Below are 13,761 nucleotides of genomic sequence, written 5' to 3'. Positions count from 1 at the left end.
CTGCCTTGTCATGGTCAGGGTCTGCATGCCTTCAGTAATGTCTGAATTTGCACATAGATCCATGATGCTCGGCAGACCTGATGCTTGCCTTCTCTGTGGTTGGCACCCCAACTGTGGAGCTCCCTTTCCTCAGAGGTATGTCTGTTGCCGCTTCTGAAAGCTTTGCACCACCGGTTGAAGTTTCAGTTGGGGGAGGCCCACTTGTGTGGTATGGTTTGGTTTAAATTTGGGTTTCATTTGTTCTATTGTGTTTTTATCGTTTTCATGCCCATGCTTGGAGAGTGCCATGGGATCACATGTGATAAAGGGTGGCAATCAAATTAATAAATGAATCAGGAGAAACCAACTCGAAACTCATCACTTGGGAAATTGATCTCACATCTGCAGACAGCGCTGGCCACAAAGATGCGATTTGGGGCAGCGGTCACAGCATTGGACAGGGATGGGGAACCAGTGGTCTCCTAGAGGTTGTTTAACTACAGTTCCCATTGTCCCTGACCTCTGGCCATTCTGGCTGGAGCTGATGGGAGCTGGAATCCAACAACATCTGGAGGGCCAGAGGTTCCCCACTCCAGCCATTGCAGGAAGATGTGAAATGAGAAACAAGAATACAAGATCTATTAGTGGTCACTGCTCACCTTGCCCAGGGAGCCATCTTCCGGGCCAGCTTCCTGCTGATACAGAATCCAGCACCTCCAGTAGCAAACCAAAAATACACTGATTTCTGAAAAGAGGGGAAATGGAGATGTTGGGTATTCAGCATGCATGTTGTTGTTGTTGTTTGGGGTGCAGAAGCTCACCTAGCTGCCCTTAGAATTCCTAGCTAACCTGCTGTTTATTCCTGAAGTAAAGGGCTTGGACTTACTGTCTGATTGTTAGGCGAAGCTTCTGAGGCACGAATGGGCCTGTTCAAGCTGGGCTTCCCAATATACACATCTTGGTCCGGAGAATAAGAAGACAAGAGCTTGAGTAGAGCTTGTGGGTTCAGGTAGTTGTCGTCATCAAGGTGGCAAAACCAGCTGGAGAAGGAGAAGGAGAAATGCACAGACGGTAGATTCAAGAGGAGAATATAATTTCAACTTGATTCCATAACAATGGCCATTGGGACTGGTAGGGTGGAAGGCAGGGAGAACAACAGTGAGTGGTGCCACAGCCAAGAGGCACAGGCACGCAAGCACACACTCACACAAATTGTAAGAAAGAAGACAAGCAGTTGGTGTTTGGCTGAGCGCAGACTGAGTTGCTTGAGTGGTGTCCCATTTGCCCTAATGGACCAGACTGCCCTGTCATAGTTAGCTGTTGTTGGCAGCTGTTGAACAGTTTTTTGGCATCTATCCCACCAGTTAAGTCTAGGCTCCATTTGATTCATGGTTGGTGCAACTGCACTTCTGCCACTGACTCATCGTCATACACAGTTTAATTTACTAACCTTGGCATTCAGCACCTGGAGCAAGCAGACAATTGCTCTGTAGTGCATGTTGATCAGAGGGAGCTGGCTCCCTATGCTACCTATGCTAAATACCGTTTGCATTTCCTGAGTGATCTCAGATGGCTCCAATGAGTGGCTCCCTCCTAGGACAATTTTGCAGAGGCAAACTACAGTTCGAATGGAGCTTTGGATAACGAGACCACAAAAGGCCAACTATGGAGAACAAGTGTTTACTTATATTGACAACATTCATATGTCAATAAACAATCTCACTAAACTTGAACAGAAATGGACTCCATCCCATGTCACATCTCCCAACTCAAGTACTGTACATTTGCTCACCTCAGGCCGCTGACCAAAAAGGCATCAAACTCCGCCGCCATTTTGCAAGAAAGTGCTGGATGGCTGTACTCTGCAGAGCAGTTTGTGATGATCACGCAATCACCTAATGCGAAAAGGAGAAATGCTTTCTGGGTGGGTTCCTGGACCTATTTTGATTTATTTAAAACAACTTCAAACACAGACAAGCTTACACCCCCAACAAGACCTTTCCCCAGTGCAAAGGGCATTTTTGTGCAGTACATCTCCAAGTCTTCCGTACCACAGCAATGCTCTGCAGCAGTTCAGTGTAGTGCATACCTGCCAAGTCTCCCGCTGAAAAATGCAGGATCAGCAGCGGTGCAGCACCGGAAGTTGTGTAGAAGCAACTTCCAGGGCCGCACTGACCATGTGTGGGCACCGGAAATAGGGCAGAGCGGCACCGGAGGTAGAAGCAACTTCCGGTGCCGCTCTGCCCTATTTCCAGTGCCCACACATGGGCAAAGCAGCACCCAAGATGGAGGCTCACTGGCAGGTTGGAAATCCGGGGGATTTCTGGGATTTTTCTCCATTCGGGAGAACAGCGGGAAACAGATTAAAATTAAAACCGGGGGTTTCCTGCAAAAAACGGGGTACTTGGCAGCTAAGATGTAGTGACCAGAGTGTCGGAAGAGAACTGAAGGAGACCTGGGTTCAAATCCCCACTCAGCCATGAAAGCTCCCTGGGTGACATTCAGCCTGTCACTTTCTCTCAGCTATCTACCTCCCTGGGTCATTGTGCAGGGGTGGGGGATGACATAAATATAATAAGCCAGTTTTTATTATCTTTATTAACCCACGTTTCACCCAAAGGTCCCAGGGCACATCACAACAATTTAAAATGAAACGTTAAAAACAGTTTAAAACAAATCACAGACACAAGAATAGGGTGGGTCCTAAAAGTATGCATCTCAAGGATAAAAAGCCAGGATAAAGAGGTGCATCTTAAACATTCACTGAAAACTGTATAGTGAAGGTGCCAGAGACACCTCTATGGGGAGGAAGTTCCACGACTTAGGGGCTGCCACAGAGAATGTCCTTTCTTGCCCCCCCCCCCCACACAGAGCACTTCCAAGTTGGCTGCCTCTGCCAGTCTCTTGACACCTAAGAGTGTTTGTAGGGAAGGAGGTGTTATTTCAGATATTTGGGGTCTTGGGGCTTTAAATACTAACATGAGCACCTTGAGTTGCACCCCCCCAGAATGAACTGGCAACCAATGAAGCTGTTTTAAAACCAAAGCCAGTAATCTGGCTACTCCATTTTGGGCTAGCTGAAGTTTCTGGGTCATCTTCAAGGGCAGCCCCATTTAGGGCCCATTGTGATAATCCAGCTGGGCTCCCCAACATTTTCAGGCCTTTGGGCACATTTGCAGACGAGAGAAACTGTTGCGCCAAACATGCACTGGAGCTGCACATGCACCACAACAATGCACACACGTGTGCGTGCGTGCAACAAAAGACTTCATTCAAACCTCATTTCAGCAGAGAGGGGCTCAGGGGCAAGATCCTGCGGGGGCCAGGGAAGGCTTCTGTGGGCAAATGTGCTCCTATGGTGCTAGCCATGGTAGCAACCCATGATTTAGAGAGTGGGCTGGGAATAGCCTAGTTAAGGGAAAGCTCACCATGGTTTTAAATCATGAGTGCACAGTGAACAGCGGAAGGCTTGCCGCAATGACTGTCTTAAGTCTGCTGGCTCCAAAGAGTCGCCATTTTAGTGAGAGGCAGTCAGGAACTCAGTCGGTGTTTATTGCTTGAAGCCACAGGCCATTGCAAACGGTAGCTTTTAAAAAATAAAAATAAAAAAGTAAAATGTCTGGAAGGCAAAAAACCATGACCAATTGAGCTTCCCAATTCTCATTTAATGTAAAAGGCATTGCTAAAATAAATCCTTTAAAAAGACTCTTAGTGATTACGCTTGACTTAGCTTACTCAAGTGAATCACCTTTGCAATTCACTGGTATTTCCTTCAAGATATTTGCTCAAATTTTCTTAGCTGCTGCACCATATAATAAAACTGGATACAACCATGCTCATCAAGAATGCCGGGATATCTTGAATTAGACACCCCAGGCGTTGAGATACAAGGTAAGACAGACATTGCCCAGTTACCTGCTCTGGGTGGGGTTGGACTCCCTTTGAAATAAAAGATTCATAGTTTGGTAGTCTACTGGGTGCATCTTTGTCACTGGAGGCTCAAAGAGCCTGGCTAGCAGTGCCTTTTACCAACTATGACTAGTACAGAAACTACAGACATTCTTGGACAGGGATCCTAATTCATGCATTGGGAATAGGGCCGTCTTACCCATAGGCGCTAGGGGTGCGGGGCACCCGGGTGCCAGGCTCTCAGAGGCACCAGGCTGAGAGCATGGGGCCCAAGAGTTGAGTCCAGGGAAGAGCCTGCCCATTGACCAGTAATCTCCGTCTTACTGGCCATTCTAGCTCATTGGAATTGGGAGTCCAACAACTTTGAGAAGAACCAGTTGAGAACAGGATGCTGGACTAGAGGGACCTTGGGCTCCTCTTGTGAAGGAACTTGGAGAGCTTCTGCCAGTCAGAGCAGGCATTGCTGGAGTAGATGGGCGAACAAGCCTATAAAAGGCAGCTTTACATGTTCCTATCTTCACAGCCAGGTGAAGTGGTGGAAGAAGCAGCAATGGTTGCAGGGCCCAGTAGCAGGGAGGGGAGATGAGTCCTGGGAACGGACGCTATTCAACTGCGGGCACAGACCTCACAGAGATACCCAGAGTCATAGCTGCCAAGTCTCGCGCTGAAAAATGCGGGATCAGCAGCGGCGCAGCACCAGAAGTCGCTTCTACGCATGTTCAGGAGCAACCAAGCCAGCAAGATGCTGAGGCGGCCAGCCAGCTCTGTCCTCCTGCCCTCCTGGGACTGGGCAACCGGGGGGGGGGCAGGCAGATCTTTGCACCCTGGTGCCACATATGCTTAAGACAGCCCTGTTTGGGAATGTGAAGACTTTATTACTGCAGTACGCTCTTTGTGAGGCTACACTTAGGGCTGGTCTGGAAGTTCCAACCAGTGCAAAATGCTGGAGCTAGACTACTTGTGAGAGGACAGACTACCACCAGCAAATAACTCTGGTGATTAAAAGCACTGGCTGCCCATATGGTACGAGTCCAATTTCAAGGTTCATAATTTGCAAGGCCCTTAAGAACTTGGGTCCAGTGTGATTGGACTGCATGATTCCTAATGTCCTTGCCTAATCACGGAGGTCGTGAGCAGAGTTGCTGTTAGTGGTCATCCACCGGTCAGTTGCACAGCTCGCAATGACCAGCAACCATGCCTTGAGCATCATGGGCCCAACTCTGCGGACTTCCCTCCTGATTGAGAACAAGCAGGCCTGCCTTGCTACTAAACTTAAGCTGCCTGGTGAAGTCTTTTCTCTTTTTTCCAGCAGACATTTTAAGTAAACTTTTCTGATTGTGTGGTTAATTGTATTGATTTAATCCTTTGTATCTCCTTTGTGACTTCATCGTACAACATGTCAAAACTACTGCATTAAGCAGTATATAAATTATTCAGGACAGATCCTGAAGCTGAGGCTCCAATACTTTGGCCACCTCATGAGAAGAGAAGACTCTCTGGAAAAGACCCTGATGCTGGAAAAGATGGAGGGCACAAGGAGAAGGGGACGACAGAGGATGAGATGGTTGGACAGTGTTCTCGAAGCTACGAACATAAGTCTGACCAAACTGCGGGAGGCAGTGGAAGACAGGAGTGCCTGGCGTGCTCTGGTCCATGGGGTCATGAAGAGTTGGACACGGCTAAACGACTAAACAACAACAACAACAAATTATTAAAATAAATAATAATAAATAAATGCAGCAGGGGTGCGGAAACTGTGGCCTTCCAGATACTGTTGAACTAGAGTTCCCATCGGCTCCAGCCAACAATGGTCAGAGGTGATGAGACTTGTAATCTACCAACTTCTGGAAGGCCATAGATTCCCCCACCCTGCTCTACAAGTGTTGAATATTGCCATGTTCTGTCCTGACAGATCTGTCTGTAACCCCCTAGTTGTGCACCAAGACTGAATCACTCCCTTTACTACCTCTTGATTTCGTAGAAGATACAGGTCTCTTCTGCTCTCTGCAGGACTGCTGTGGATAGTTCTGGATTTAAAAACAAAGCTATTTGTAGTACTTCCAGTGAAGCTTGTTTACCCTTGCCCCAGATCTCAGACCCACAATGCATTTGGGCAACTGCTTTCCCCAATAGTTTATCGGACGTTCTGCCAATTGCGGCCCTAAGTAGGAGCTGAAAAGGCAGCTTGCAGGCACTGGCTGAGCTTGCCTGAGCTGGAATTGTAAAGTGAAGGGACTTCCTTCCTTCCTTCCTTCCTGTTCCACTAGCTAGAAAGCACAGAGCAAAGTAGAATCAGTGGTTCAAAGTTGTATTAACTTCGTTTTTTTAAAAAACACCAGGCATTTCATTGTTGAATACCGAGTAAGATTATTGATAAGCAAAACCAGGCGAGGGAGTGCTCATCAAGCAAAGTCAGATAATGGCATTGGTAGGGGAGTTCGTTGATGGCCATTATTCTCCTCCCAGGCACTACCCAAGAGGGTGCTGACAACAGTTGCCAATTACCTTCTGCATAGTAATCACATTAGCGATGATAGCACTAGTCGGGGAAAGGATCTCATTTTCTCAGCAAAATGGTATTGAGGTTCTGAGAGCTGGGGGAATGAGTTAGGACCTCCTTAACAGAAGCCTCATCCGGAGAGAAAATGGCGGCAACCAAAGAGCAACTACAATGGATTTATGGTACAAAAATAATAATAAACGCTGTGCTTCCAATATTGTGATCTGACAGTTTAAAATCTACGAGTGGTATTCAGCTAAGCCCTATTCAGAGGAGACCAAGTGCAATTAATGAACCTACATTACTCATGTCCATTAACTTCAGTGAGTATACTCTGAGTAGGACTAGCATTGAATATCACCCTTTTAAAAAATAATAATAATTCTTTGGTTGGAATTCAAGGTCACCGTCTTCTTATTTTATTTCAGCTTGCCAGACGGAATGATCTTCCTTCCCCTCCTCCTGTGTGCTCTTCTTGGGGTTCTCTTGACCCCAATTTGGAGGGCCTGGGGCATGGGAGGAGGGCGGGACCCTGTTGCTCAAGTGGAAATCCTTGCACGTGGCTTCTGATGACAGGACTCATTAGGTGTATCCCACCCAATAGCAGTGGTACACCTAGTTAACATCACATAGAGTAATCCAAACCCCTGGCCATGGGGGGGAAATGGCTCTTTGCTCCACCAGCTCTCAGGCTGGGGCAGCAAAAAGGCCCAGATCTTCCATAACTGGTAGGTAGTATTGCTCAGTTGTGGGGGGGAATTGGATAGCGGTGTTAATGTGCAATGAGCCTGACACCACATGCTGATGTGCTGCACAATCCAAATTGATATTGATTGTCTGTGTTTCCCGATTGGGCTAATAAACTTCATCCAAAGGACTTGATCATTTTTATGTTGGTGGGCTGCGAGTTTCACCATATGTCAGAACTCGAAGGATGCAAAGAATCTAAACTTAGGCATGCAATATTAAAAAAAACAAAAACCTTTATTGCAGTTTCTGAAAAATTAACATAAAATTTGGAAGTACAATGAGGTGAGGGCAATCCAGGAGATTTTGCAACTGTTTGTGGCCATTTTTTAATTATATGTCACATGATCCTCATAAAAACTGTGTACCAAAATATTTGGAGTTTATTTGGAATTATGTGTAACTTCTCTTCCTGCCTATGTATGATTTTTCCTTCCTGTCTAGGTCAATCTACGTATTTTCGTCTTGCTTATAGATGGATTTCGTATATGAACTACACGCTTCTATATCATCCGTAAATAACCCTGTGCTTACCCAGTTTTCCTTAGTTCCTTTGTATCAAAACCTGTATGATCCTTGCTGGTTTTTTTTGTATTTAAAAGCTATTAATAAGGAAGAAAGAACTAAGAGAAGGCCCAGTTCCGGCATGCTGTCAACACATGACAGCAGTAGGACCAGCTCAGGATCCAGCTCCAGCAGATCCTGTAGAGACCCAGTCCAGCCCTTCCCCTGAAATGCTACTGGTAGCAGAGATACCATGGATGGTAGCTTCCACTTACTTGCCATTTGGGTGGTTCACTTAGTTTTTTCTCATTGCAGGGGCTTCCCTGCCATTGGTGGAGGTCAGCAGAGTCAGGTCAAGGCAGGGTGTAGAGAGATACCTCCACTCCAACTCCTCTAAACTTCTTCCAGTGGAGAGATTGGGGGGTTTGGATCGCTCTGTTTGTTGTATTTACCAAACACAGATTGTTAGCTGGCGTTGCAGTTCAGTACCTGCAGATTTTATGTCATATTTTTTGGCTCTGCCCATTAATTCAGCGTTTCTGGAGAACTGCACAAGCTGCGGTAAATGAAATTGCTAATTACTTGATAGCTGAAGAGCCAAGCATAGCTGTATTTGACCTTGAGGACCTTGTAGATTAAGCAGGTTTGGATTGGAACTGGTGATGCCAGAGCAAGCCTACACAGAAGTAAGCCTGGGGTGGAGATTTCTGCATCACCAGTAAAGAGGAAACACATTGGGGGGGGGGGTAGAAGAGGTGCGAATTTGCATTAAATGTGCAGATATGCATACATGCAAATTTAGAAATAAGTAGTATAATTTATATGGAAACGCAGCGCATCTCACCAAAGTGGAGAAGGCTATGTTCAGGTTACCTCTGTGCTTGCTCCGTCTGTTCTCACTACGAGAAGCCAAGTTACAGGGCCTTCTCAGTAGTGGCACCCGCCCTGTGGAACGCCCTCCCACCAGATGTCAAAGAGAAATACAACTACCAGACTTTTAGAAGACATCTGAAGGCAGCCCTGTTTAGGGAAGCTTTTGATGTTTAATAGATTATTGCATTTTAATGTTCTGTTCTGTTGGAAGCCGCCCAGGAGTGGTTGGGGAAACTCAGCCAGATGGGCGGGGTATAAATAATAAATTTATTATTATTATTATTATTATTATTATTATTATTATTATTAATTCTCCAGGTGCTGGTGGTTGATATGGCTCTTCCTTCTCAGGGTTCTTTATCTTTACACCAGGCTAGGCCAATCTGTCCAAAGCTGCTCAGATTAAGGAAATATGCATTGTTTGGTTTCCCTTGGAAGGAGATCACAGTTAATAGCGTGCCAAGTGAGCACAGACTGAGCATAGTCCAACAGTCAGTCAAACTGACTGCCCCTCATCAGGTCTCCTAATGGGTTCTGTGGCTGAGCAGGGACTTGAACCTGGGTCTCCCCAGTCTTAGGGCTTGTCCACATTTTCGCTTCACCTATGCCTGGAATGCATGTGTCCAAGCAGTTTTCCACGTGCCACTTTTCCCAGAGAAAACATGCCGTTTAGGGCTGAATCAGAACAAATAGCAATCTGGTTTTCCATACATTGCTATTTGTTCCAATTTAGCACTAAAGAGTGAGTTTTCCAGGAGGGAGCAGCGGGACAAAGGCAAAACCACTCAGGCCCATGCCTAGGCATCATGGGACAAGTAGATGTATGTATGAGCCCTGAGTCAAGACTTAGATACCCCATAATATAGGCATCCCCTCCCCCACTTTTACGTGATCGCCTCACACACAACCGCAAATACGCACAATACCAGGAAATACACACACACCCCGAATGTTTTCCCCAGACCTCCTTCAGAGATGCCAGAGATTGAAGCTGCAAGGCATGTGCCCTGTGGCTGAGCTATAACCCTTTCCCACGGTCAGCCATGTAAGGATGCTATTACCCAAGTGTTCCTGACACACAGTTTACAGAAGTCAGTTACCAAATCTTGCGCAACACTAAAGGCCGGATTACCCAGTTTTTCCCGTAGCTCATCATCTTCTTTATCGGTGAAGACATATGTCTGAGGAAAAGAAGAGAGAAGGGTTATTCCAGTGCCTAAAATGTGCTGAGTTCCATACCTGCCATCCAATGACAAGCCACATAACTCTCTCCACCGTGGCTATGCGTCATATGAGATTATTACTGAAGTAATGAATGTGAAATGCTTTGAACACTCAGAAAGTGTTTTATCTGTGGAAATGGAATAATAATGCCCCCATCTCACAGAGATGCGGCAAAATAGAGGTTGTAACAAGTTCTGATATTTTTTAAAGTGCTATATGATGATGGAAAGTAAGTATTTGACCCAGCTTCTTTGCAGAGAGAGAGAGAGAGAGAGAGAGAGAGAGACCAACGCTCCCCTTTGCTGATTAATTGATTAGCTGATAATCTTTTGAAATCCGGTCTTTGAATGCTTGTTTGTTCTGTGCTGAAAAAATTCAGATGGATCTGAAGCTGGTGTTTCCCAAAGGACCCTGCATGTTGCGGTTTTGAGAGGGTGTTGATCATTCAGTGGAACAGGTCACTAACGTCCAGGGGCGTAGCGAGGCGCCGCAACACCCGGGGCGGCAAATTGCATGCACGGGGGTAGGGGCGTCGCTACATAACGACGCATGCATTACGTGGCGAGGTATTGCCGCCGCCCCCCCGCTCAGCGTGACGGGCTTTCTGCCCAGAGTTTGTAGCTGGAGGCATGCGGCTTTGGAGGCGTGAGTGGGGGGCGGTGATACCCCGCCACGTAACAACGCATGCACAGACTTTTTACCGGGAGGCTGGAGGCTCGGCTTGGGAGTCGCGGGGGTGGGGGCACCAAGTGGCACCCCCCCCCCCAGAGTGGAACCTGGGGCATACCTCCCCCATCACCCCCTCATTGCGACACCCCTGCTAACGTCTTTGTAGAATGCCATTCACCCCACCCCAGCAAGTGTTTTGGTGTTGAGTACCCAGGTGGCGCTGTGGGTTAAACCACTGAGCCTAGGGCTTGCTGATCAGAAGGTTGGCGGTTCGAATTCCTGTGACGGGGCGAGCGCCCGTTGCTTGGTCCAGCTCCTGACAACCTAGCAGTTCGAAAGCAGGTCAAAATGCAAGTAGATAAATAGGAACCGCCAGAAGCGGCTTCGTCATGCTGGCCACATGACCTGGAAGCTGTACGCCGGCTCCCTCGGCCAATAATGCGAGATGAGCGCGCAACCCCAGAGTCGGTCACGACTGGACCTAATGGTCAGGGGTCCCTTTACCTTTACCTTTTTACCTCACCCATTGAGAAATTGCTTTTAAAACAAATACAACATAGATAGATCGTGTCCAGCTTCTCGGGCAACTTCTCGGATGCATGTTCATCTGGCAGTAGTTGTGGACAGCCATTTTCAATTTTTCTCAGTGCCCCAGATCAGCACAACGTCTGGCCAGGGCAGGCACCAGCCTCTGTTAGTGTGGCCATGTGTCCTACTTTACCGAGATCAGTCCTCTGTTTGAAAGGCTGTCAGAGGATAGCCCTTTATTTGAAGGAGCTCCTTTTTTGGAGGGCGGTCCGGTTCAAAGTGCAGTTTAAAGCTAAAGAACCACCACAGGGGAGAGTAGGAGTTAGTACCTGTGGAGTGCAGATAGCAGAAGGCTGGAAAATGCTCTGGTTCAAGGCCCCATATAGTTGTCTTCCCCCCTTATGCTAGCTGGGGTGCCAGGGTATTGGAACCTACTGACATGTGTGATGGTACTGCCTCAAGGTAAAAGGGTTCTGGACAGAAGTATTTTCTGAGAATCCATTGATAACTGGACAAAATTTACCCCGCCCCTTTTGAATCTGTTTGCAGATTCTGATCAAGACCAGAACAACAAGGAACTGATTTGATAGCCGCCAGAGCCACAACTGCCAAGTTTTGCAGAACTTTTGATCTCAGTAATCTAGACTATTGCTATTCCAAGACTTGGCAAATCACCCTTCTTGAAGAAAATACTGCATAACCTAAATGCGTCCAGGGTTCCCAAGTGTTCAAGATCACAGCTTTGCCATTTGGTCCAATTTTATTTTATTTTATATACAAGCACAGGAGTGTCAGACACCACAGGTCTATGTGGGTATTTCGATGGAATACTTTTTATCATCTTTTTTGAATTAAAATTTCTAATTGTTTTGATTTAAACTGCATAACTCAATGCAATTATAAACTGCGCATCTTTTTCCTTTCGATACATTTTATTATTGCACTGTTTCCTGTATTTCTTTATTGGCAACTGTGACAACTTAACTGTATTTATTTTTCCCTTCATTTCTTTTTTTCTGTCACCTGTTTGTCCTTATTAAAATTCAATAACAAATGTTGGGGGGGGGACGGACAATTAGAACCTATACAGCAAACCAAACAGGCATTCACATACTCATAGCAGTATTCCTTGCTCTATTTAACTTACAGTCCTTCTAGATTTTTATCTATGGTTATAAATTTGCATGTGTGGGTTTTTGTTTTGTTTTTGCAAATGTATGTTCTCTTTTGACCTATTTTGGAGAGGGGCGTGTACAGTGGTACCTCGGTTTATGAACACAATTGGTTCCGGAAGTCTGTTCATAAACTGAAGCGTTCATAAACTGAAGCGAACTTTCCCATTAAAAGTAATGGAAAGTGGATTAAACCATTCCAGACGGGTCCGCGGAGTACTCAACCTGAAGCGTACTTAACCCGAAGCATGGGTGTAATTGGTTCCGGAAGTCTGTTCATAAACTGAAGCATTCATAAACTGAAGCGAACCTTCCCATTGAAAGTAATGGAAAGTGAATTAATCTGTTCCAGATGGATCCGCGGCGTTCGTAAACCGAAAATTCGTAAACCGAGGTGTTCATAAACCGAGGTTCCACTGTATTTCCTTTTGGGGGGCAATATATAAGCGCCTACTGTAGCACCAGGGGGTTCTACTAGGGCTCTGGAGCCCCAATAACATCTGATATAGGTATGAGTCATTGTTGTAGAACAGATGCTTTCGATATATAGGTTTCATTGTGCTGAGCCAGCTCACACTGAGCTTTTAGTCACCAGCCTGGGGCTGGAGAACCTGGTCTGATCCAGCTTCCCTAAATAACTCATGAGCCCAAGGGGTGACCATCGAATAGGCTCAGGTTTGTCCCCTGAGAATCCTGCTGTGATGTTTGCAAGATATCTGACAGCAGATTAAACAGAAGCTTTGTAGTGAAAGGAAAGTTGAATTCAGAAAAGAACATCTGTTTGTGTGTAAAAGACCTATAAGCTCTTTGCTGTTTTCCCTACTCTCCTCCTCCTCCTCCTCTTCCCCGCAGTCCCTCCCTAGCCCTCTCGACAACATCATGTGGCATGTTCTTCCATCCCAAGGGCAGAGTGGGGATCGCGTCCAGCAAAGAATACCTCCTCTCAAGCGGAAAATGGGCTTTCAAGAAGCCAAGGGGACTGAAAGAGAGAGACACAAGCCTTAAACAATCTCCCCACCAGCTGCCTGCAGGCTGGTTAAACAGTGTACTTGCATTATGTGCTGAAATATGGGCAAAGTCATTCAGACAGCCGCCCAGGCACGTGGGCCTCCCCTGGGCCTGGCGGTGGCGAGGCCTTTTCACAAATCCAGCCTGGGTTTTATTGTGGGCCTCTTGTCTCTGGAAGAATGAAGGAGCTGAGGGACAGCGATAAAGAAAAGAAACCAGGGGGACGAAGCGACCACAACAAAAAATACGAGGGAGGGGAGAAAAAAACACGTTTGCTGGGAATATAGCAGGGCTGAATATGGCGCATTAGCTCCTTAAATCACCAATTGGCGACGTGAATTTCTAAATGATATGTCAACCAGAACTGTCCGCCCATGAAAGAGCATTCGGTGTTGGTGTGATGGCAAACTATCAGCGTACATTTTGCAAGGTCCTCAACATTTTGCTTTGTGCATGTGTGTGAGAGAGACACATACTCAGTGATATTTTTTTTCTGTGGGGACACAGGGGTACGCATACCCCTAAACATTTTGTGAATCTAAGTTTGGCCTCATTGAGGGGCAGTATTTCAATATGAGTAGGAAAATGAAAGTACCCCTAAACATTTTTTTAAGAAAAAAAGGACAGTATATACTCATGTATGAATTC

At 46.3% G+C, this 13,761-nt stretch overlaps 1 protein-coding gene across 3 annotated transcripts in view; it reads right to left on the bottom strand.

The window, feature by feature from the left end:
• Positions 1-13,761, bottom strand: part of MFNG (MFNG O-fucosylpeptide 3-beta-N-acetylglucosaminyltransferase) — a 35,330-nt gene that overhangs the window by 16,369 nt on the left and 5,200 nt on the right. For all 3 annotated transcript variants that reach the window (XM_088652098.1, XM_088652099.1, XM_035128320.3), the window contains 4 exons: positions 9,645-9,693; positions 1,772-1,874; positions 866-1,019; positions 639-724 (listed from right to left, as the gene is read on the bottom strand). In XM_088652098.1, coding sequence (XP_088508224.1) covers positions 639-724; positions 866-1,019; positions 1,772-1,874; positions 9,645-9,693 — 392 coding nt within the window. The remainder of the gene's footprint in view (positions 1-638; positions 725-865; positions 1,020-1,771; positions 1,875-9,644; positions 9,694-13,761) is intronic.

This window comes from Zootoca vivipara, chromosome 9 (genome assembly GCF_965207765.1).
Source record: "Zootoca vivipara chromosome 9, rZooViv2.hap1.1, whole genome shotgun sequence".
Lineage (NCBI taxonomy): Eukaryota > Metazoa > Chordata > Lepidosauria > Squamata > Lacertidae > Zootoca > Zootoca vivipara.
The sequence above is the reverse complement of the archived record's forward strand: the minus strand, read 5'-3'. Positions and strand labels throughout refer to the sequence as shown.